Source organism: Emys orbicularis, chromosome 3 (assembly GCF_028017835.1).
Source record: "Emys orbicularis isolate rEmyOrb1 chromosome 3, rEmyOrb1.hap1, whole genome shotgun sequence".
Lineage (NCBI taxonomy): Eukaryota > Metazoa > Chordata > Testudines > Emydidae > Emys > Emys orbicularis.
In genome coordinates, this window is record NC_088685.1 from 178,883,190 (window position 1) to 178,909,238 (window position 26,049).

At 40.4% G+C, this 26,049-nt stretch overlaps 1 protein-coding gene across 1 annotated transcript; it reads right to left on the reverse strand.

Annotated features, from left to right (window-relative positions):
- Window positions 1-1,392: 1,392 nt before the first annotated feature.
- PREPL (prolyl endopeptidase like) lies at window positions 1,393-25,831 on the reverse strand. The gene is made up of 14 exons (XM_065401801.1): window positions 25,622-25,831; window positions 24,186-24,314; window positions 21,453-21,519; window positions 18,545-18,748; window positions 16,737-16,860; window positions 12,429-12,645; window positions 10,855-11,040; window positions 8,723-8,917; window positions 7,817-7,992; window positions 5,872-6,088; window positions 4,966-5,115; window positions 3,737-3,863; window positions 2,356-2,438; window positions 1,393-1,446 (listed from the first exon to the last, which is right to left on the reverse strand). The coding sequence occupies exons 1-14, from the start codon at window positions 25,829-25,831 to the stop codon at window positions 1,393-1,395; spliced, it is 2,139 nt and encodes a 712-aa protein (XP_065257873.1).
- Between the last annotated feature and the right edge of the window lie 218 nt (window positions 25,832-26,049).

Genomic DNA, 26,049 nt, shown 5'->3' on the forward strand with positions numbered 1-26,049 from the left:
CCAACAACCACGGAGGCTAGAGTTTCCAGAGGGATTGTGAACAGGCACAAGGAAAGGTAAGGATCCTCTCCCCTGTAAAGCCATCCCTGGGGCTGGTCCATTCCAGATAAGTATTTGTGCAAGGGTAGAACACTAGCCATATGCCTATAGGGCTCCTAGAGGCAATGTGCCTAAGGTATAAAGCTCTTAAGCTTTCCTGCTTGAGTGTTGTACCTGTGCACTGTGTACCCCTATTGTGGGCTGTATCTGACTGCCACAACTCAGCCACAAATCCTGTGGCAGTTTACACTCCATAGTACTTGTTTTGCAAGTTTCCTATTTGTGTAATGGGCACTGAATTGTCTGAAATAGTTAGAAGCAAATAAGTCATCAGGTCAGTTTTAAAACAACTCATTTAGAGGAAAGAGAAAATTGAGAGCTGATCAAGGCAAATATGTAACAAACAAGTGTGTAGTACCAGCTGGAAGAGAAATTTACTTACCGAACATGTCATAATTAAAGCTACGATTTAGTCACCGAGGTCATGGCAGTCATGGATTCCGTGACTTTACTGGACCTCTGGGACTTCTAGGGCTTCAGGATGGGGAGGCAGGACTGTGCGCCCCTGCCCTGCAACTGGGGCTGGCTGGAACCAGGACCCTACAGCCCCAGGCTTGGCAGGGGTTGGGGCCATGCACCCAAGCCCCATGGCTTTTGCCAGGGGCTGCATCCACCTCCCCAGCTGCTGCCAGGGTTTTGGCAGGGGATGCAGCTGGGGCCATGCTCCCCTGCCCCACAGCTGTGGCCAGCTCTGGAGCGGGGGGCTGTGACCCCTGCCATGGCAGGGGGCTTGGCCTGTAAGTCGTTCCGCCCCGCCCCCCGGTTATTTGTAGTAAAAGTCATGGACAGGTCATGGGCTCCGTGAATTTTTGTTTATTGCCCGTGATCTGTCGGTGACTTTTACTACAAATAACCATGATAAAAATCTTAGCCTTAGTCATAATTCTTCTATGAAGATCGAATTTGTAAGGGATCCACCCTCCTCTGTAGATTTGGGATGCATGTTTGTATTCATTCATCTTTTTTGTTTGCACAAGGAACTGGTAGCTAGAGGCTGGAGACGCTGCTCCTCCAATGCAGCAGGGAAGGAATTTACCACCTGGTATGTATATGTAAGCCAGTAGCTCACACAACTCTGCCTTTATGAGCTCCTGGTCTGGTTATGCACCGGAAGCAGGGACCCATATCTGGGATCTATTACAGCTGGTTCCTTTGGAGAATGAGTGCTCATTTTTTAAATTTACAGGTATGTGATATGGCTTTTTCAGAAGTCTAATGTGTATATACACAGTTTTTAAATCTTTCAACAAATTCTGAAATAACTGTGCATGTTAAATAAACCACTTCTTCAAGTTATTCTCTCTCAAGTCCAAATTCTTTGTACAGAAAAGCAAGGTGGCTTGTAACCTAAAACAATGAAAATTTAGTTAAAAAAAAAAATCAGAGGACTCATTCTAAAAAAAATCTTTGGATTTCTGTCAAACCTTCCCACCCTTTTTCTGGCCCATTCTTACATTATTCACCCTGATAGCCACTGGTGCCACTAAATACCGCCTTGCAGCAATCTGAGATGTAAACAGAGACTTTCCAGATCAATTTTCTTTAGAAAAAAGCAGCCACTGGGATCTGAAAAGCTTCCCAGTAAGAAAATGTTATTGGGCATGGGACAGCAGTAACGGTGAAGGAGGTGTCACCAGGTGCTTTCAGAGTTGATTTGCTTAAACTATAATGCTATTTGTAGAATGCTTAGGAGTTTAAAAAAAAATCCACTTAAAATCTGGAATTTCTAAAAGACAAATTGCCCCCACAGTATAAACCAAACTTACAAAATTTAAAGCTGCAGAAACACACTGGTGATTTTCTCAACCAAGAAGGCTGATGAGAGCAAATGAAAGGCAGTTTAATCAGAACATTTTGAGCCTTTACAATTGGATGGTGTAAAGCTTTCGCTATTACTGTACCAATACTTTGCACTATTTAGAGCTGTTCATCCAAAGGTATCAAAGCACTTTACAAACAATTAAAGCTCAGAACACTGGTGAGCAGTTCTGTAGTTAAGTACCCCATTTAAAAGATGGGTAAGCTGAGGCACAATGAGGTTAAGTGACTTGTCTATGGTCACACACACAGGGAGCCAGGAACAGTAGCTGAGAATTCTAACTCCCAGGCCCATCCAACTCAACCAGTGGTTCTTGTTTGTTAGCACCAATGTGTATTAAATAATACACAAAATGATGACATCATAGTGTTAGTATACACTTCATTATAGATTTGTTTTTGTCCTAACTATAAAAATGTACAATAGAGGAATCATACCTCATTTAATGAATCCTCCCACAATGGAGCACAATGACTGCCTCCTGCCTGAACATTTAAGATGATATTAGGTATCAGGTTTCCTGAAACAAAAACGTTTAATGTCCGTCACTGTTGAATGAACAAGGAAAGGTGGAGCTGTGTGTGTTATGTGGAGAGGGATGATATTACCACTATCCTGGACAAGATACTTGTGTAGTTCTACAAGCAAGAAAATTGGGGGGGAGGGGGAACAATTGTATGACATTAAACCACATATTCACACTAACCATATTGGTGCGTGTGCAGTTCTAGACATAAACATAGGTTAGTGGATGAACTATTTGCATTAAATGGTTCCTGATGATTACATATTTCAGGAAGTATATATACACAATTGTCTCTCAATTCTTTTCAGAAGGATCGATTTTCTCTTCATGAGCAAGGCAGCAGCAGCTGCCATCTTTACTTATTCCCTGCAGCTAGGCTCCCAGCTGACGGGAACAGCTAATTCAAGAGCTAAAACTGTGAAAGAGGGCCTCTTCCCCTCATTAGTACAGATTAGTTGGAGTCTGTTGTACTAAAACATAATTTTAGCATCTGTTACTGAAAGAAAGTTCTTGGCTGGTGATAACTTCTATCAACAATATACAACTTCCATGCTTTAACAGTCATGTCATAGTATCTCCGGGAATAGCATGTCTACAACTTCAGAATGAACAGGGAAATAGTAGGTTTGTGCAGGCTCTGAATAATAAAGGGCTTTAAAATTCACAGCAAGGGAATGATAGATTAAGTGGATTATTAATTTATTTTTTAAAAAAGAATTATTTAGCACCCATTAGCTTGACTATTTTAAGGCAAATTTTGGATCCCAAATTGATGAGTGCCTTTTAAGATTCTGGAGAGTGAGTACTAAAAGCTTTAGCCCTACCCATATCATTACAAGTAGGCAGCTTAACCCATACAATAAATATGGGTAGACTAATTTCTCAAGGTTATAGGTACCCTGAATTGCTTCCAACCTTTCGATATTGTGCTTTATATAGTACACACATGCACAGTGGAACAAATTATCTAACATTTTCAGAATTTCTTTTAAGAAACATACTGTAAAGTGAACAAAATTCTGAACCAAACTCTCTCAAATAAAAATGGCATATATAATGGATGTTTGCCTCTAGGGAGGCTGTGGAATCCCTGTCATTAGAGGTTTTTAAGAACAGGTTAGACAAACACCTGTCAGGGCTGGTCTAGGAGCTGCCTCAGTGCAGTGGACTGAACTAGATGACCTATCGAGGTCCCTTCCACTCTTACATTTCATATGATTGATGGATAATTAGTTATGTGACTTTTGTGTGTGCTTATTTAACAACGTATATAAAAGACACTTCCACATTACCTTTCTTATTCATACTTCTAGCATGATCCCTTTCTGCTTTTCTAAGTTTATGAACATATCTTAATAATCCTATCAGTGGTATTCGTTGATCATTTTCATATGCTGTGATTAAAATTGAAGGATAAGCCTAAAAGAGAGATGGGGGGAAAAAGTTATTAACATTTTCACTTCCTAAAATGTGAACAACCTGAAGAGTTCCACTTTGAATCCCTATACTATTACAGTACTTGAAGGCTTGCTACATTTGACAATGACGGAGAAAAGATATCTTCTATATTTAGCATTGCAGCCCGCTTCTTTTTATAAAGCCCTACATTAGCATCCCTATAATTTTAACTTGAAAATTGGTTTGGTCTGAAAACGGCCAGATTTATCCTCAAGGGACCATCTGCCATGAAGTGATAACCGAAGCGCAGAATACTCTGACCATGCCTCTCCCCTCCTAACAAAACCCCTCTGCTGAGAGTTACTGGAGCAACTCCACACTTCCTGGGGACTGCCTCACTCAGGTATGAGTGATGCAAAAGGAGCTCGAGTCACTTATCAGCTTACAAATAAGCAATTTTACTTACAATTACATTTATTTCTTGCTGAGGTCTTAATTTACAGATAAAAAGTCAAATTAGTAATTTTGCATCAAATTAGATGTAGTAAGAGTTCACATACACAGAAGACTATCATTAGGGAAGTTGTACAGCATTAGTAACCAGTCACAGTTCAGAGAAAATGAATTAGCCATTCAGAAATGACACTGAAACATTTACTTGCACCATGTGTCTAGTGACATTACTCCTCTTCCACAGTGACAATTCCCTAGTCTGGCAGCAAAACTATTTAAAAATCCTCACAAGGGAAGAAACAATATTTTTCATGCTGTGGTTTGTTGTATAATAGGAATAATCTAATACTTTATAGTATGCCAGCAATAAAACTTTTGAGATTAATTGTCTAAGGGGAGGTGTTCAATCAATTTCAGCAGCCATTTATGATTTTGTACACTATAAAGCAATATAGATTATTCCTGAACTAACTAGCCAAAGATGGCTTCTTCATATTCAATCAGGATTTATCTTTTAAGAACACATAGTTCACAATCTCAAGTTCCTAAGGCCCTAAAGAATGAATCTGCAACTCTGCATTTTCATGATCAAATGTTTTATTTGTTTATTCTGTGTGGTACTATACATTGTATTAAGAAAAAGCAGAATGGTTTAATTACTCCTTAGTACCTGTGGCTTAATATTATGATAAGGGCAGTAACTTTTAATATATTCCATGTACTTTTCATCTGCTAATGGATTTCCCCATTCTTCCTGTTCTTCAATTGTCAGTGGGAGATCAGTGTCCAACATTGTATTTAGAACATCTAGGAAAGGGGCCTAAAAAACAAAACAAAAAGATGGTTTCACAAACTTAAGATACAGTTAACAAAAGAGAGGACACTGAACCTTCACGTAAGTCCAGTCTACTCTACTAGAATCCACTAAATGTCTGTGATGGCACAAATTTATGGCCTGACCCAAAGCCAATGAAGTCAATGGAAAGACTCCTTTAATCCTCTTATAATCATGCACGCTTGTTCAGGTTAGCAGTGAGCATCAGAAAAAGTTTTTCCAAATAATTATTTATTCTATGTTGTGTACAGAGGTTGTGTATGTATAAGCACCTCTTGATTCTACCTCTGCTGAAATCCTTAGCCATACTTCCATCTCCTGTCACCTTCACTATGACAACTCTCTTTTCTATAGCCTTCCATAGTCCTAGCTCTTCAGGGTAAAGAATGCCTGTCTGCTCCCTCATACAATGAAATCGCAACATTACCCCCATCCTTGAACAATCTTTCACTGAGTAAGAAATTGTTGACTAATTCTGAAATTAGAGAAGATAAAATAAACAACATAGTTTAACCTCCTATTCCATTCAGGGCCGGCTCTACCATTTTTGCTGCCCCAAGCAAAAAAAAAAAAAACCGCTCGGACTGCCAATGCTCAAAAAAAAAAAAAAAAAGCTGCCCGGACTGTGCCGCCCCAAGAATGCACGGAATGCCGCCCCTTAGCATGTGCCACCCCAGGCACGTGCTTGCTCTGCTGATGCCTGGAGCTGGCCCTGATTCCATTAGAAATCTTTCATCTCACCTGTAAAACTACGGCTCTGATGAGATCAGGATCAGCATTGCACAGAGCTCCTGCAAGAACTCCTCCTGCACTGCTACCTGTTAGCGCTGTATACTTTGGCTGAGAAAATCCTAGTTCATGCAAGAGCATTATACAAGCCTTAAGGTCGTGGAGACCTTTGAGTTTATTATGCATACATCCATCTTTATGCCAACTCAGGCCTAACTCTCCGCCACCCCTGAAATTTAAAACAATTCGAGTCACAAAAGTCACAGAACTTATGTTTCAAATATTAAGACATCATCATCATCTGTGGTAGTACAAAATAATGTTTTAGTATCCATAACTAACCTTCCCTTCCCTTTCTATCATACAAACACCTACTCACTTCTTCATGGTAAAATGTCAGGGGAAAAAACCCATGAACTCTGGTGAAACTTAAAAAAAAAACCAACCTAGTATGTGTGCACTGTCTCTAGAACTGCACACGCACCAATATGGTTAGTGTGAATATTCCAAAGTCATCAGAGAAGGACTATGAGGGAAGGTCTGCCTGGGTTGTCGTCACAGTAGATCAGTATTTTAAATTACCAAAGTAGATAATATCACACTAAAATTATTTATACACACACTTATAAATAATAAAGGGAAACTCAGGTAAAAATTACATTTTTCCATCTGTGTGTTACTAATCAATTAAACAATGAAAAATTAAATCAGTTTATTTTTCACCCATTACATTCATTGAAGTGTTGCCTTTCATTCAGTTTGAGTTAGGACACTAGGCTAATCAGTTTCACTTTCTGGTTCACATACATTTGCAAAGTGCTACAATGTGTGGTTGCAAACACTTCAAGGGAAAGTTTAATTCTGTTTTTTTAAAATAATACTTCTTTAATATTTTTTTTTGTTAATCGTATGAACCGTCACAAATATTTTTCACAAACCAGTAATTTGGATCTAAATTACCTTACAGCATCCTTTAATTTAGAACAAAATCGCAACTGAATAAATTGCCAGAATTCTTCATCTATAATGTTATCATTGTAAAACAAGTAGGACTTGGCTAAGTCATAAGATGCTAACAGAAAAAGAACATGTTTTCCATTGAGCAATATCAGAATATAAATGTAACTGCGGACTCAGAAGCTGATTTTATAGTTGAACTAGCCTCATAAGCAATAAATAATATTTCATCTCATTTAAGCAACATTTTTTCCCTGTTAAAGAACATAACTGAGAAATAATGGAGTTTTCCTGTATCTTTGATCAGATGAATGAATTTTTTAGAACCAAATGAAAGCTGGAAAGAGACTGTACATTGTGGTAAAAATGACTGCAATAAGATTGTAGTTGAACAGAAAGCAGAGAGGAGTTAGCCAAAAAAGAGACAAGAAATAGGTTACAGGCTTGGATACCGTTTTTAAAAGGCAAATGCTTTTCAACAGATACAGATCAAACATGAATGTATGCTACTGGCCTGGGAATAAGAGGGTGATGGTAAATTCTTACACCATGAACATAATAGCAGAAATTATGTTTTTGAGCAAGGACAAGATGTGACTTTACAGAAAATGATGTGTGTATTAGAGAAGTCAGTTACTGTCAGGGCTAAGCTGAAAAATCACATACAACCATCCTGCAGATAAGTAGAGACACTCAAGCACTGTGCATGGATCTTGTGAATTTAACCTTATTTGCTTTAGGTATCAGAGGGGTAGCCGTGTTAGTCTGGATCTGTAAAAAGCAACAGAGTCCTGTGGCACCTTTAAGTGCTTTAGGGCACTTGAGTTGTAATTGAATCACTTAATTACCTATAATTTTATGGAAGATGGAAATGTGATGGTATAGGAATGGCTACAGTACAAGACAGCAAAACGAAAAGGCTCTTCCTAGCAGTCTCAAGAATATTGACCATGTGCCCTACAAATAAAAATCTTTATTACATTATATACCTACAACTTACCTAACATGGCAATATGCTAATATCCAACCATCTTCAATTAGCATCAGCTTCTCAGCTTTAAAGCTCATGTTCAAATCTATGCCATAAGCTCCATATACATGAACCAGAAGTGGTTTCCTGTGTAGCTCTTTAGAATTTGTATTATAAAAAACTGTAATTGGCACCAAAATTTCATCCTGGAAATGAAGGAGTATTTTACATTAAAGGATGTTTCAGAGTTCACAATGACACATAGCAATGAAAACTTCAATTATTTATTTTAAATGTGTTTTTTTGATTACAGTAATTTTTCCCCCCACTTAGATTGTACAAAGCACTCTTGAAAAATAAAGCGAGAGACTGAACCTCTGCTGGGCTGGTTTACTGATGCAGAGTATAAAATTCATTTAAGTGCAACACCTGAGGTGTTTTTAAAATATCAAAGTACCCAGCTCTTCCGTCCCCTTGTAACATCATCAATATGTATTATGAACTGAATATTTAGCACTTACTGTAGCAGCAAACTTGTTATTGACTTAACATCTCAACTTTTTTAAAACTCAGAAGGTTGTTAACTTTTTCCCCTTCTTGACTGATGTATGCTGTACATCATTTTGGCATTTTTTGTTTGTTTGTTTGTCATAAAGACATAATACTAATACAATTGTATCAGGTCATATTCAGCTACATCCTCTTAACTATAGCATACCAGCTCCAAGGTACACCAAATCTGGAAAAAACCATCAACACTATCTTTTCCTGATCTTTTTTCTATAGCGCTGGAGAAAACACCTACTGTTCTAGTAAATATGGCACCAGTAGTTCTTTATGGTATTTATTCCTGAGTCCCTTCCACAAACAGTTTCTACAGAGGGGGTACGATGCGTGGGGAAGGTAGTGGGGAGGGGAAATGGCTGAAAATCTTACCTTGCTCTTAGCTTCTAACCGTAGAGTGTGGCAATTAATTGTAATTGGTGCCTCCTGCTCAACGAGATGATTTTCCACCAATGTATATGCAAAACGTTTAGGGGGTTGTATTGGGGAGGTGAGCTGAAAATAGCAAGTGCTGGCATTGTACTCAGGATGGGATTCTGACTCAAATGCACAGGCCCATGCAGGTAACTGAGAAAATGAAGATTGTTAATAATCCCAAAAATTTAAAGTGAAACCTTTTACTGTGTTTATAATTATGTCCATTGACTCCTCTCAAATGAAAAGATTTGGACATAATGCTTAATTACCTCAGTTTGTATTTAACACAAGCTCCATGTCTTATACATTAAAATGTTTAATGAAACAGTGTCAGCAAGTGTAAGAATTTAGCTAATCTTTTTCTACAGCCACCTAATGAGGTTCAACAACGAAGTAAAATGGAATATAAAACCTAATTCCAAAGTTTTTCATAGAGAGGACAAAATAAATACAGCCATATTCAAAGGACCATTTAAAAATGGGAATACTATATTAGCAAGATTTAAAAAATATATAATTAAGATACCTTGTATTCTACTGCATTTTTTAACAATTTTCCTTATCTCATTTCCCCTCTGATCTACCACTTCTTGTTCAACTTGTAATACAGCCAAGTCAATGTCAGTTATTACTCCAGTGCCGTAAGTTGACTCAGTAGTGCTCAGCCACTTAAAACCCCTGCCTCTAACTTTGTTCCCAGTGCTAGCCACTGTGAAGAACAAAACCTTTTCTTGGCACATCTACACTCAGAAACTCACTGCTATTATGTTTAAGATTTTTAACTCTACTAAAAATGAAAGGAATCAAGATTCATTCTTTGAGAGCAGCAGGGTCCTGTGTCAAGCCCCCTGCTAGACCACAACTTACTTTAAGGAATTCTGGTTAGCAGGTTGATAGAGGCTTCAGAAATTGTGCCACTAAAAGTCAAAGTTTTACAGAGAAATTGCAGTCCCTTCTCTGAACAATTGATTCAACTGAACAAGATCATTTTAAAAAGCAACAGTCTCAGCAACTGTGCTGGGAGTGTACTATATTTACCTATAGGAACACCATTAGAAGGAGGTTTGTAGAATACAACATTAGTAACTTATTGCAACAAGGTTAAGAATTCTTCAGATTTGTATTTTTGAATAAATACAAAGAAACAATTTTAAAGTCTGTGGTTGAATTGTTTGTCTGCAGAAATTAAAGTATTTTGATGAGATAGGAGTTAAAAGGAAAAAGATCAAAGTCATAATGAAAACTTGGCATCTAACAACTAGGAAAAGTAGGAAATACAATATGATTGATAAAAAATAATTAATAAACATAATTCTTCTAAATTACTTACTATTAGGGTGTGTCAGGATTACACATTGGTCTTCTGAATACTCTTTCAATATACTGACTTTGGCTATCTATCTTGCTTCTCTCAGTGGGCCAGATTATGATACCCTAATTCTCACTGCATAGTACCTTACACCACCAGTTGGCCCACTGAAGTCAATGAGACTACTACTTAACTTGATCAAGGGGATCAGAAACTGGCCTTATGGTAACAGGTCTGACTGTAATATGAGATCAGAGGACAGTAACATACACTTGAAAGTACACACAATGACATGTCACTGTTGTAGTATTCACAGCTTCTCTGTTGCTGACATTTATATTAATTTCTACTTTTATATTAACAAAGAGTCCTATGGCACCTTATAGACTAACAGACGTATTGGAGCATAAGCTTTCGTGGGTGAATACCCACTTCGTCAGACGCATATGGTGGAAATTTCCAGAGGCAGGTATAAATATGCAGGCCAGAATCAGTCTGGAGATAACGAGACCTTGTTATCTCCAGACTGATTCTGGCCTGCATATTTATACCTGCCTCTGGAAATTTCCACCACATGCGTCTGACGAAGTGGGTATTCACCCACGAAAGCTTATGCTCCAATACGTCTGTTAGTCTATAAGGTGCCACAGGACTCTTTGTTGCTTTTTACAGATCCAGACTAACACGGCTACCCCTCTGATATTTTTATATTAAAAGCCAAATGTGAATGTCTTCATGTAATAAACCGATTGTTTTAAAAATAAAATCTAAAATATACCTTAATAGACTGAACTGAATGAGAAACAAGAGAAATCACATTTAAATAAAGATGACCGTAGTGTTTCAAAAACATCACACAGTGTTCTCTGAACATCTCTAAGTCTATTAGCTTAGTCTTTTCTTTCAACGTGTAAACCAATTGCCAGTTCTCCATACCATAGGAACCAACTGGAGTCTTCATCAACTACAAAATGAAAAAAGATACATGAATGAAATGATAGGAGTTACAAAAATAATGCATACACACTTGGGAATTGTCATACTGGAAGGTGTTAATGTCTGCCATCAATCACAGACCTGGTTAAAGTTGATGGGCATGCTAACCATCCTTCCCTTCAGGCTAAATGGGAATGGAAGGAGCAATTAAATGTCCCTTAATGGAGTGATTATAACTTGAGACAATAGGAAGCCACTGTCCAAGCAGGCACTGGCAAGACAGTAAAAATGGCAAGCTAAGAAATTGCCTGTTATTTGTTTCTACTGCATTTAGGGACTCTGTGTTTCTTTGTAAACAGGATTGCACAAAAAAAAAATCTGATTTGTATAATCAATTTCTCCTAGTAGGCAAAACAACCCAACAAAGTCAATAAAATTGGCTAACTGCTTGGGCCACCAAGGCAACTGTATAAACACTGGTATCTAGCTATCTCTGCCTTCAGTAATGGCTAGTAACTGATGCTTTAGAGGAATGTGAAGTACCTTCAAAATAGATTTAACCCAGTTGTGTGAATACTGCACATGCTTATTCAGTTTCTCTGACTTGAGTGTACATAATGAAGAGTGGTATAAACCAGCCAGGCAGAATGTTGGCAGCAAGTTAGATGTCTATTCCAACAAAGTACAAGACTTCCTGTTTATGTACTAAAAAACTATAAATCAAAAAACTGAGAAACTGAGCAGCACAGTGTTTCTTTTAAAATAAACCTTGCAGTATTTTCTATGAGATTCTAAACATCTCAGTAGGAAAGTCAATAAAAAGCTGAAGTGGTGTCCAAGAGGACAATGTATGCACTAAAGACTGGGAATAGAATTGGATGGTTACAAATTTCTAGTGCATATTGTAGAAATGTACATTTGTAGAAGTAAGGTTAGTGCTGATGCAATGTGAGAGACTGATGTCCTGCAGACTAAAATTCTTTTTTTATATCTAATAACAGCATGGGCAATGGCAGTACAAACTTCCTCACACTGCTCAGCCAATGTGCTTCATCACCAACCTGTAGGTGGTATTTTTCCAATAGACAAGCTGGTCAGGTAGAAATTGGACTGAAACCACCAACACATTTTAATATAGGCTAAACAACCATCAGAGAATAATAATTTTCAGTCATTACCAGATGGGCTAGAGTCAAACTAGCATTCCTAAATGTGAAAGACTCCATATACTGTTGTTAGTCCTTAGAGCCATGCAGTCCCCTACATGTCTAGTTCTTTTTAAAACTCCTCTAGTAAGCTGTCAAACACAAATAAAATCAACTTTCTCACCCCTTACAGATAAATTGAAGTCATACTTCCATGTGATTTGTAGCAGGCATCTGAACAAATACAATTACTAGTTTGTCAGAAGATTACCTTGTATTCCGCAGGCTCTCCATAAGTAGTAAGAATGTATAATTCATCATTTCTGTGCTCAACATGATAAATGACCCCTTTAGTTCTCTGTTGTACGAGAATAGGTGAATTAAAAGGATTGCTACATTCAACCAACCAAACTTCGGAGCTAGTCTTGCTGTTACTGTTGATGGTGAGAAAACGTCTGTCTTTTGTGCAATATATATCCACAAAAAATCTGCAAGAAGAAAAAAAAAAAAAAAGGAAGTTAAACTCATGGAGTTCTTATTTAAAAAAATCCTCAGTTCTGTCAGAATCAAGTAATTCTATCTAAGTCAAGAGGAAGCATATCTAGTGGTTAGGGCAAGGAATGAGAAGTTCAGCACTATTGGATTCTAGTGGTAGATGTGTTGTCTCCTTCCTGAGATTCAGACAAATGCAGTTATAAAAAAGCTGGAATTCTCCAAGGAAACACCGATGAGAGGCAAGTTTTGAAATCAGTTGGACAAGAACAGATTTTCTTGATGTTTTAGGCCAACTGGCAGCTCATCGATGTATAGCCACTAACCAGGCTCAAAAGATGCAAAAACAAAACTTCTTTTATGGAAGAACATCAAATTCTTCTGCCCAACTGAAAGGCTTAGTAAAGCGTTCGAAATCATCACTGAGAAAACAGGAAAAACTTAACTTTGTTATAGGGAGGTGTGAGAGACAAAGGGTAACGGCAGCTGCTTCAGAAAAAGACAGTGAATCAAAAGTAAACACTGGCTAGTATGAGACACAATCCAACTTTGGCTGAGATGCTTAAGACCACTGAGGAAGGAAATGACAATTTTCTTTTCTTTAAAAAGAACAGTATGAGGATAATATGAAAAAGATTGATATCAAAAAGAAAATGGTCTAGACGAAATCTGGTGCGGTGGAAGCAAGAAAAAGAATAAATTTCCTGGGGAACAAGTAGAAAGAAAAATCTTGGAAGCAGAACACAAAACTAAAGACAGAGAGGGAACAATACTCCCCCCCACCCCCCCAAAAAATGTTATGACCTAGAAACTACTTTAGAAATAATAACATCTGGCCTTTGAGATGGTGTGATGCTGTGGAGGTGCTTAATATTTTCAATGGGTTCAGTCTGACTGGTGCAGTGATTGGAATGGAAGGGGAGACTGGCATTTTGGTTTGAATACTAGGATAACCTTAGTTGGATCCACTTTGGGATTGACATTGGTAAATGTGGGAAGAGGGACAAGGCATTGTAAGTGAGACATTCCGAGCTGTACTGCCTCCTCTTCACTTGCATGTGCTGCATTCTTCTTCAGTAACTGCAGAGGTTTGTAAAAATGTAAAATGAGTTTTGGAGTAATTTCACTCTAGTGGATGTCATTATCAATGATGCTTTGAGACTATGGTATTAGGCACTATACCAAAACCTTAGACAGTGTCCTATCAGCCAATACCGGATCACAGAAAACCAACTGAGTTCTCAGTGTGATACTGGATCTAAGGGGACTAATGTGATCCTTTAATGTATAAGTAGGGGAAGTAGGAGTAGGGAGGTGGTATTACCTGTTGTCATAACTATAAAGGGAAGGGTAACAGCTCTCCTGTGTACAGTACTAAAATCCCTCCTGGCCAGAGACTCCAAAATTCTTTTACCTGTAAAGGGTTAAGAAGCTCGGGTAACCTGGCTGACACCTGACCCAAAGGGCCAATAAGGGGACAAGATACTTTCAAATCTTGGGGGGGGTGGGGGGAGTTTTTTGTGTGTGCTCTTTGTTTGAAGGGGTTGTTTGCTCTTGGGACTGAGAGGGACCAGACATCAATCCAGGTTCTCCCCATCTTTCTAAACAAGTCTCTCTTATTTTCAAAATTGTAAGTAAAAGCCAGGCAAGGCGTCTTAGATTTACTTTGTTTTCTCAACTTGTAAATGTACCTTTTACTAGAGTGTTTATCTTTGTTTGCTATACTTTGAATCTAAGACAGAGGGGGGTCCTTTGAGCTCTTTAAGTTTGATTACCCTGTAAAGTTATTTTCCATACTGATTTTACAGAGATAAATTTTACCTTTTTCTTTAATTAAAAGCCTTCTTTTTAAGAACCTGATTAATTTCTCCTTGTCTTAAGATCCAAGGGGGTTTGGATCTGTATTCACCAGGAGTTGGTGAAAGGAAGGAGGGGGGAAGGGTCAATTTCTCCTTGTTTAAGATCCAAGAAGTTTGGATCTGTATTCACCAGGGAATTGGTAAGAGAGTTTCTAAAAGCTTCCCAGGGTAGGGAATGGTGGCAGCGGACCAGAACTAAGCTGGTAGTTAAGCTTAGAAGTCCTCATGCAGGCCCCTACATTTGTACCCTAAAGTTCAAAGTGGGGATACAGCCTTGACACCTGTGTATCTGGTATTAGTGATACTATTAATGGAATACTGGGCCCGCTTCAAAAAAGGGGGTTGAAAAATTGGAAAGAGTACAGAAAAGAGTTATAATAACTTGAAGTCTAGAAAACACACCTTATAGTGAGAGACATAAAAAGCTCAATGTATTTAGTTTATCCAAGAGAAGATTAAGAGGTGAATTGATAACTCTCTACAAATACCTACATAGGAAAAAGATTTCTGATAGCAGATGGCTCTTTATTCTAGCAGCTAAAGGCATAATGAGAGCCAATGTTTGGAAGCTGAAACCAGATAAATTCAAATTAGAAGTAAATTGCAAATTGTTAACAGTAAGAATAATTAACCACTGGAACAATTTACCAAGGGATGTGATGCATTCTTCCATCACTTCAAAGCTCTACATTGACTGCATGTTTTTCTAAGAAGACATATTATAGCTCAAGCAGAAGATATGGGCTTGATGCAGAAGTTATTGGGTGAGGATCTATGACCTGTGTTATGCAGGCAGTCAGACTAGATAATCATGATGGTCCTTTCTCTGGTCTTAAAATCCACAGACAGGAATTAACAAAATCTTTAAAGAGCATTTTCAGGGCTTTAATTTAACCTTTTTACTGTGCTGGTAGTGGTCTTCCCCACACCATCTGTGAATGTTCCAGAATTAACTACTGTTACTTGTTTGCCTCTGCCTTAGTTCCCCACTGTCCTGCTCTGCTTCATTCCCTTGCCTCCTTTGTGGTGGTGTTAGAGCTTCTAGACTTTGCAGAGAATAAGCCCCCTGCTTACCCATTGCCTACCAAGTGAGCAAGAGTGGAGCACTGCACTCAATCAGCGAGGATTCCATGGAGGTCAGGCTATAAAGTGTTCCATTCCTTTCACAAAAGTGTAAGGCCCTGTTTTTTTTTTTTTTAAATTATTATTAATCAAGGCTAGAAGTCTTTAGCGTCTTTAGAAATGTTATACTGCAAATCTCAAGAGCTCGCCTGTTCACTTACATCTTCCTGATGTATAATAGTAACACAGGAGAATTCTTTACACTTCTTTCGCCCACAAAGCAAGTGGTTCAGCTATGCACTGCACTAGATCATGAGCCTTTACACGCAGCTTGCTGTTTGATTTACAGTAATGACTGTGACCTTCAGAACTGTGTCAACAATTTCCCCGTGGGGAAGTGTCTGGTCAGTGCAACTTGTTCCACTTGATTCTGCCACCTGCTTTATAGTTTTATACAATTGGATGTATAAAGCGCAGTTGGAAAAAGGATCTCAGTTATTTCATCGCAGTTGTACAGCATCAGTCATGCTCCTGTTAAAAAACTATTTCTTTACTGAGAATGTAAGTCAGTAAGACAAAACTACCAACATAGTTACAATGTACTGTATAACGCTAAGATCCTCAGAGAGACTAGATCATGCTATAGGGCTGGAAAACTAGTTCTGCAGTCAATTTAGCAAGAATCGGCTTTTCTTCCTAAACCACTGCTTCCAGAAAGGTTACTGAAAGGGTATTCAGTCGACAACAGTTTGATCACACAACGGCTTCACTCAGACTACCCACAGCACCAAAGCTTAGCCCAAACATTCTTTTTTAACAGATATAACACACACTAACAGTAGAAAAAAACGCAACCTGGTTTTCACCAAAGAACATCGTGACCTGAAACTGACCTTGACATTTACGAACCACAAACAGGTAACCGAGAACAGTTAAATTTAAGCTGATCACAAATCGGACAGAGTACATTCTCCAAGAACACCTGATAATCAGTAACAGAAAAAATAGGCTTTACATGATTTAATACACAGCGTGGAAGAAAACATTTTCTAGATTTTCTGAGCAATTATGTGTTTATATATTTTATGATAATTATTATGAATTATAATTCAACACATACAAGAATATATAAGGGGAAGTTTAATATGTTTGATGAGAGATATTACCTTGGATCTTGTTCCGCATAAACTAGCTCAGCATGTTTTCTGTTAGCGAAAGTGGCCAGAAGCACCTTATGGCATACAAGGTTCTTTTGACTGGTGTAGAACAGAACATCATTTGTAGCCCATTCTGAGAAAAAAAAAAATTAAAAAAAGTGAACTATACCACAGTATTTTGTGCTATTGAAGGAGTAAATAAAAGCAAATATTTTGCCCATCCCAAAGCAAGTTTCAGAGGAGATTTGTGAAAAAGTTTGATCTTGGGAATCTAATCTGAGTTTAATTAAGCTAAAGGTGACATTAAGTTTTATTTATTTTTTCCAAAATTAAAACTTATTTTTTTCTGGCCATGACATTAATAGTTCAGATTTGGTTTAAAGAGGAAATCCAGGCTTTTGCGGGTCAGCACTGAAACATCTCACAGCTGTACATTATCGAGCATTTCCCTTCTGTCTGTTATTACACATTATGCACTAGGAGGAAATACTTGTATGTAAAGTCCAATTCTGTACTGCATAGAACCTCATGAAGTCATTTACACCTGTGCAAGGTGGGTGTGAATAGCTACCATTCTGATTAAGTAATGTTTTGCACAAGTGTAGATGATCACACAAGGTGGAAGACACTGAAGAATCAAGCCTATTGTGCTTTTCCTTTTATATACTGAATCGTCTGGACAGATCTCTCTGAAGATTCTAGTCACAATGAGAGAAAATAATGCCAGTGGACAGTTCAAGGCACTGGAGCAGCATGTGTATGAACATCTACTGAATTGTCAATCTGCTTTATTCTGATCAGTGAATTAGGAAATTTTGCCCAGAGTTTTGCAGTTCATAGGCCTAGCCAAAGGATCACTGAATATAGGACAATGCATCTAAAACCAGTCTCCATACTGGCCAACAATAATAATAATAAAAATAATCAATCAGTATGGACATACATATGGCATAACAAAACAGTACACTCTCTGTACTGTATTGCTCTAATATGCTGTAAGGGCAAAGAAAGTTCTCCACTTCCATTTCAGTATTGTGTTGTATATTTTACCAGCAAAACTGAGAGGTAGTAAAGTTTCCTAAGTTAAATTAAAGGCCCCGGGACCCCAATCAAAGCCTATTGAAGTCAACAGAAGGACTCCTAATTGACTTTAAGGGGCTTTGAATTGGGGCCCATATCCTGAAATCAACTGGAACTGCAGTTGTTCAACATTTTACAATGTATTTGGCGCTTGGGTCCTAAATTTCAGAGGTGCTGATCACCTGCACCACTGACTTCAGTTGGAGCTGCAAGTGCTTGCTAAATCAGACATGAAGGCCCTGATCCTGCAAATGTTTATGTATGTGAATAACTTTACACATATTCACAAGCCTACTGAACTCAACAGGCACATTCACATACATGAAGTTAATCATGTGCATAAACGTTCGCAGGATTAGGAACCATGTGTAACAAAGGAATGCCCACCGTACTAAATGAGCTGCTTTTGTTTGAATTGCAAAACATGTACAATTGTGCAGTATAAAAGAAACTTTTTGAGCCAGTAAATCTTTGTAAATCAATTGAGAACCCTTCTGCACTTTTAAAATGTGTGTGTCTTGATATGACAAGATAGGTAAAAAAATATTACCTCACCTACCTTGTCTCTCTCCTGGGACCAACACGGCTACAGCAACAGCGCTTTATAATAGATATCAATTTTAACACGGCAGTCCTTTATTTTGTTAAAAATATTATTACTGATTCTAAGCTGCAATATATGGAGCATTTTATCTTGCCATTTTGTATATTCCACATTACATTTACAGACTACTTACCAAAACTAAACACATTTGGGATAATATGTTCCACCATAGGTAACTTCTCAAATTTCGTAACAATACAGCTTGACTCTTCAGAATTTGAACTTTTTATGCTGGTAGCCATATACCTCTGATCTGGGGAAATTCTGATGCGCTGAATAATCGCATCATGAAAACCAAGATCTTCAGTACTGAGTAAAACCTCAACACTTCCTTCATCTAGTAAACAAAAGAATACAGACAACAATATTATCCAAGAACCAGCACAATGAATCATAATAGTTTATATTCTGCTTTGATATTCTGCTAATGATATCCAAAAGTGGAATTTATTAGCATGGAATAGTTCAGTTGTCTTAACGTATGCTAATAAACAGTATCATACCTGAGTTTAATGGCATGTGCAAAAAAGATTTTGTTGTTGTTATTTTTAAAAATATTTTTTGATTTGTAAATTTGCCTGAAAAGGAGACCATACTTCTGAAGGAAGGTTTAAATTTAAAGTTCAAACTTTTGAGGTATTTGTGTGCAATGAGAGGAGAAATATTTTTCGCCCTTTTGGAATTAAAAAATGGGTGAATTAATTTTGCTTATTTTTTCCCCCCAGTGAAGTGGTCTGTTTTGTATAAACCCAAAGTGCTGACTGAAAAAAAAATCTAGAAATTTATTACCGTGTGAAAACAAGAATTTATCATGGAAGTCTCAATATAGCTTTCGCTACTAATGTAAATTGATAAATACCAGGGAGGGAAAGGAGTTATTTAAGTTAAGTACCAATGTTGACACAAGAACAAATGGATATAAACTGGCCATCAACAAGTATAGGTTTGAAGTTTGACCAGAGATCCCCAAACTGTGGGATACGCGCCCCCCTAGGAGGGGTGGAGGAACATCCAGGAGGGGTTTGGCAGGGCCCGGGCCAGCCCACACGGGGAGCAGGGAGGGAGTGCCACCCAGCCCCTCCCTGCTCCCCAGCTCTGCTCCAGTCCCACCCTCAGCCGCATCCTTGGCCCTGTGCTTGGCTCCACCCCCAGCCTCAGGGCCAAGGCTTGGGGAGGAGTGGAGCTGCACCCGGACGTGGGTCTGGCTGCCGGCCCCCACCACAGCCCGGCTGGGGCTCCACCCCCACCCCCAACTGCAGCCCCAGCCTTGACCCCTTTATTTACCCCTGTCCGCATCCATGTCCCCGCTCCTGGCCCCAGCAGGGGGCATGGATGGGGTTGGGGGGGCCGCGACCTCAAAATTTGGGGACCGCTGAGTTAGACAAAGGTTTCCAACAGTCAGAGGAGTGAAGTTCTGGAACAGCCTTCCAAGGGGAACAGTGGGGGCAAAAAACCTAACTGACTTCAAGACTGAGCTTGATAAGTTTATGAAGGGGATGGTATGATGAGACTGCCTACGATGGTATACAGCTGATCTGCGACTGCTAGTAGCAAATATGCCCAAGAGCCAGTGATGGAGAACTAGATGGGGAGGGCTTTGAATTACTACAGAAAATTCTTTCCCAGGTGTCTGGCTGGTGAGTCTGGCTGATGTTCAACCGACAGCCATATTTTAGGGTTGCCAGGCATCCGGTTTTCGACCAGAACGCCAGTTTGAAAAGGGACCCTGGTGGCTCCGGACGGCTGTTAAAAGTCCAGTCGGTGGTGCAGCGGGGGCCTGGGGCTAAGGAAGGCTCCCTACCTGCCCTAGCTCTACATGGCTTCTAGAAGTGGCCGCCAGGTCCCTGCAGCTCCTAGGCGCATGGGCAGCCAGGGAGGCTCCGCGCGCTGCCCCCTCCCCGAGTGCCGGTTACGCAGCTCCCATTGGCCGGGAACCACAACCAATGGGATCTGCGGGCAGCGGCACCTGCGGGTGCGAAGGCAGTGTACAGAGCCTCTCTGGCTGCCCATGTGACTAGAGGCTGCAGGAACCTGGTGGTCGCTTCCTCGGAGCCCCAGTAAGCGCCACCAGGACCCCGCACCGCCACCCCAGAGTCTCCTCCTGCTCCCCAAATCCCTCCCATCCCCTGCCCCATCCCGAGCCCTCACCCTCCCCACATCCCAACTCCCTTGCCCAGCCCAGAGCCCCCTCCTGCACCCCAAACCCCTCATTCCCTCACCCCCCTGCACCCCAACCTCCTGGCTCATCCCAGAGCACCCTCCTGCACTCCAAACCCCTCATCCCCGGCCTCACCCCCAGCTGGAGCCCTCAGCCCCCCCTGCACCCCAAACCCCTCAGCCCCAGCCCCACCCCAGAGCCAACACCCCCAGCTGGAGCCCTCAACCCCGCCTCCCCAAGGCACCCCAACCTCCTGCCCCAGCTGATGAAAGTAAGTGAGGGTGGGGAAGAGCGAACAACGGAGAGAGGGGGGATGGAGCGAGTGGGGGGCGGGGCCTCAGAGAAGGGGCAGGGCATGGGCAGAGCCTCTGAGAAGGGGCAGGGTAGGGGTATTCAGTTTTCTGTGATTAGAAAGTTGGCAACCCTAGCCATATTTGGGGTTGGGAAGGAATGTTGGATTCTTTGTAACCTGAAATCTTTAAATCATGGTTTGAGGACTTCAGTAACTCAGCCAGAGGTTATGAGTCTATTACAGGAGGGGGTGGGAGAAGTTCTGCGGCCTGCGATGTGCAGGATGTCAGACTAGATGACCATGATGGGCCCTTCTGACCTTAAAAAGTTTGAGACTTTTTAATATGTGTAATCATGTGACATTATTCCCCAGTTCCTGTCCCATTCTCCTTTCTAGATTCTGAAGCTTTTACTACTTTTATAAAATTTATTACTTAAACATTTTATCATGTAAAATAAAACAAAAATAGCTCAAAATGGTAAGTTTAAAAAAAAAAATTAAGTAACAGGGATGGTTAAGCTTGAAGCTAAGTAAAGTTTCCTAAAACGTCAATGAATGTGGAAAGATCTGAGAATCCAAGAAATATCTTACCACCATCTGCTTTTGAGCGAAATATGCAGCCATTTTCTTCAAAGTAAACACAATCCCCAAACCTAATCTGTTAAGCACAAAACAGACATGTTGCTAATATATAGGCAGAATTAAATCGTGGTCAGACCTTAGAGGTCAAAATATTTCCTAAAAGTCACTACAAACAATCTGTTTTCTGCTGAGGTTATATAGTAGATGAATAGGCCTATGGTTTTATGTATAAATAAAATCTAATTCAGCAACATATATATAATATTTTATATATAAATAAGACAACAAAATATAAAAGATGTGCTTGATACACTGAACGATTTTGTTAGCCATATTCAGAGGAATGAAAGGGAGTCACACACACACTAAGATTTTCTTTTTTAAGTCAATGTACTGTAACACAGTGGTCACCAACCTGTCGATTGCGATCGACTGGTTGATCCTGGAGCCTCAGCCAGTCGATCGCGATCTCCGGGCTGCTAAAAGTCCTGCGGCGCAGGGGCTCAGGCAGGCTGCCTACCTGCTGTGGCCCCACACCGCTCCCAGAAGCAGCAGGCACGTCTCTGTGGCCCCTGGGGGAAGGGTATGTGTGTGTGTGTGTGAGGTGGTTCTGCGCGCTGCCTCCAACCCCAGCACCGTCCCCATGGGGGTGGCGCTTGCAGTGCACGGAGACCCGCTGCCCCCCTCCCTCCCAGGGGCTGCACGCAGAGACGTGCCAGCAGCCAGCTGCTCCCAGGAGGGGCATGGGGCCACAGCAGGCAGGCAGTCTGCCTGAGCCCCACTGCACTGCCGACCAGAAGCCGCCTGTGATAAGTGCGTCCTGGCTGAAGCCTGCACCTTGTACCCCCTCCTGTACCCCAACCTCCAGCCCAGAGCTCCCTCCCAGCCCCTGCACCCTCTCCCATACCCCAAGCTCCTGCCCCCTCCTGCACCCAAACTCCCTCCCAGAGCCCGCACCCTTCACCCCCGCCCACAGCCCCCAACCCTCTGCCCCAGCCCCCTCCTGCACCCAAACTCCCTCCCAGATCCCTCACCCCCTCCAGCTCCCCAACACTCTGCCCCAGCCCGGAGCTCTCTTCTGCACTCAAAATCCCGCTCAGAGCTTGCACCTCACTCCTGCTCCTCAACCCGTTGGCTCAGGCTCAGCCAATGCACACCCCACAGTTGAGAATGTTACACTGATTTTTGACAATCCCTGAAGGATTTTGGATCTATAAACCATAAATGGCATTAATAAAAGTAAAACTCATGAAATGTCCAGTGGATTCTATGAGATTAGGTGCAATGTGACCATATGACACATGCATCCAAACTCCCTCCCAGAGCCTGCACCCCAACTCCCTGCCCCAGGCTCAGCCTGGAGCCCCCTCCCACACTCTGCACCCTTTGGCCCCAGCCCAGAGTCTGCACCCCCTCCCGCACCTGAACCCCTTGCCCCATCCCGGTGAAAGTGAGTGAGGGTGGGGGGGAGAGCAAGCGATGGAGGGATGGGGGAATGGAGTGGGTGGCGTGGAGCCTTGGGGGAAGGGACGAGGTAGATCTGCATTGATCTTAAGTTCAAAAAGTGATCTTGTGCATAAAAAGGTTGGAGACCACTGCTGTAAGACATTGACAAATGGAGAAGACATTTCTCTGGTAACTACACAAGCAAAAAGCATTATCCTATGAACAGCTGACTTAACTGAATTACTCATTACCCAAACACATGTTGTTTGCAGGATTGGACCCTTAATCCTTGTGCTTGCAAACACATATGTACCACTAAGCCGGAATAGTCTCACTGAAGTAAATAAAAGCTATAACAACAAATAGGAAGAAGTATGCTAACAACTTAGGTTCAATGGGACTATTCACTACTTAATGTTAAAAAACTCAGAATTGAGTTTAAGGTTCAAGGCCTAAGGGCCCAATCCTGCAAACACATATGCATGTGCTTAACTAACTATCGCAAGTAGACCAATTAACATCAATGAGATTACTCACGGTATTGAAGTTAAGTGTCTCTAGAAGTGGAGTCTAAGGCTTGGTCTACACTTACCCCCCAAGTCGAAGTAAGGTACGCAAATTCAGCTACGTGAATAACGTAGCTGAATTCGACATACCTTACTTTGAATTTACCGCGGTCCACACGCGGCAGGCAGTCTCCCCCGTCGATTTCGCGGTACTCCTCTCGCCGAGCTGGAGTACCGCAGTCGACGGGGATCACTTCCTGGTTCGATTTATCGCGTCCACACCAGACGCGATAAATCGAACTCGGAACTTCGATCCGCAGCCGTCGAACTACCGGGTAAGTGTAGACTAGCCCTAAGAGAGCAAAGGTCTTGTAGTTTACCTCATCACTGCATGGAATCAAAACTCCACAATTCAGTTACCATTTCCCCCCCTAAACTTAATAATGGCTAAAAGCATTTAAATCTTCTCTTGGATCATATAATCTACACTGTTTGCCAAAAAGCCAGTTTAACTTTATCCTATTTGTTAATTATTATTGCTTCTATTGACTGTGGTGGCATTAAGACTGTTGTTCATGTAAAAGTATTCAGTTAGATCTAAGATACTGTAAGCATACTCCAGACTATTTTGTTAATACTTTATAAATATAAAAATATTTAAAAATCAGGACTATGAACATATAACAGCTTAACCAAAAACATGTAATGTAAAGACATTTCATAGTAGGAACAGCTTCAATGACTCTTGTACTAAACTATGATGCATTTTAAAAAAAAATGTGCCACTCACCACTGGGCTGCTCATGCTGAATGTATACTTGTTGTACATTACTTCTAATTTCTTCTTGATTCTTTCTGCTGTATCTATATATCTTGCTGAAGTTACTTTCCAGTTCTCCTGCTCTGATTTCAGAAGATCCTGGTACAAATATGTCAATGCAATCAACCTCTGATTTTAAATGTCCAAAGTTATGGTTGGATGCTCTTGTCTATCAAGGTCACGTTGCATCACTTATGCAATACAAAATTAACTTAAATTGGCTGGGCTGAAATCCACCTTTTTGAAAATCATTTTCAAGTCACCCTTAAAAAAACACTGTCAACGTAAAACAACTCAAATTTCTGTCTGGAAATATTTCACCTACTGTGTACTTCAAGTAACACCTAAGATTTATATTATTGAAAAATATTAGAATTTTTTCTCTGCTTTTTGTTTATTGCATGCATTAGACATGCACACTGATAAATAATTTTCACTGTTTCCCCTCCACAGTCAGTCACATAGACCTTGATCCTCCAATTAAATCTGTGCAGGCTCAATGGGCTGCCAGTAGATCCAATTATGGATACAGACTGACGAGTCCGTATAGACAAGGACAAGTTTTGTTAAGCATTGTGTCAGCTAGCAGTGGTTAAATCCTGGTCTCATCACTCTGGAGATTCTTTATGCAGTTCTATCCGGATACCCTAATATTATCTTTCTGGCAGCTATTTAGATTTTAGGAAAAAAGCTACAGTATGTTGGGGGTACCCTCTGAGACTTTATCCACCCAGTAGCTTCCGAGACTTTATCTACTTGCTTCCCAAGAACTCAGCTCAACTCTGAATTGGTCACTGAGATTTTTTTTATTGGCATACAATCAAACTACGCTTCAGCTGATCAGGCTCAAGCATAGGGCATGAGTACAGGGAATACCATACACCCAAAGTTACACAGAAACTCCCTTCCTTTATATACATGTATACATCACATTACATTCCCTATACATTGCATCACACATTTTGGGATTGGCTTGGTCACTTTGTAGGAACCAATCCCAATTTACTCTTTACCTCATCTTGTGTCCCAGGTTTATCTTGTCCTTTGTTATCTTATCCATTGTAAATGGTTCCCTGGGTGTTCCCCCTTATCTGTTTCCAGCCTGCTGATCCATTTACCTCTTCTGTCTCCCAAGAAACAAGGCCTCACACATGTCCAATTACTCATGTCAAGCCAGGGCTACACAGCAATAAAACTGACCCAATTGTGTAGCTGGGTAGGGATAAGTACAGAAACTGACAAGTTGAACAACGTCATTTGTCTCTGAGTATACCTGAAATCCCAATCCCTATCTCAAACCCTTTTGGAAAAAAATGTTTCCTTAACATTTGAAACAGTGTGACTGTCATTATTAATATAAGGGTCATGATGGTTGTTGGCATTATATTTATATTTAAACTGCATACCTTGCAAGAAAAGAATCTCCGTGGCACAATGTGCCCTGGTGAGTCTGTGTTGTTCCATGAATTTCCCAAACACTTTGTAAACTGAAATTCTTGTGGTTTTATTTGACTGCAAAGAGCTATTACCAGATCATAGTTATGGTTAAAGTAGTATCTGCAGCAACCAACACTGAACTTCAGAGTCTGGAGAAAAGATTTCACAGTCCGATGCATGATGCCCAAATCTTCACTTGACTGACTGTACTCACCCTGAACTTTCCAAGAATCCAAAATTATGTCAGGTGCAATTAAATTGAGTACCTGAAATGTTCAGGGTGAAACTGAAGCAGGGACTTCTTCAAATGTGAAGGCTTTAAACCTAAAGGGGCAAAAGATTCAGACTGAATGCTGTAAACTTTAGTTACCATGTGAACGGCAGGGAAAAGAAAAGC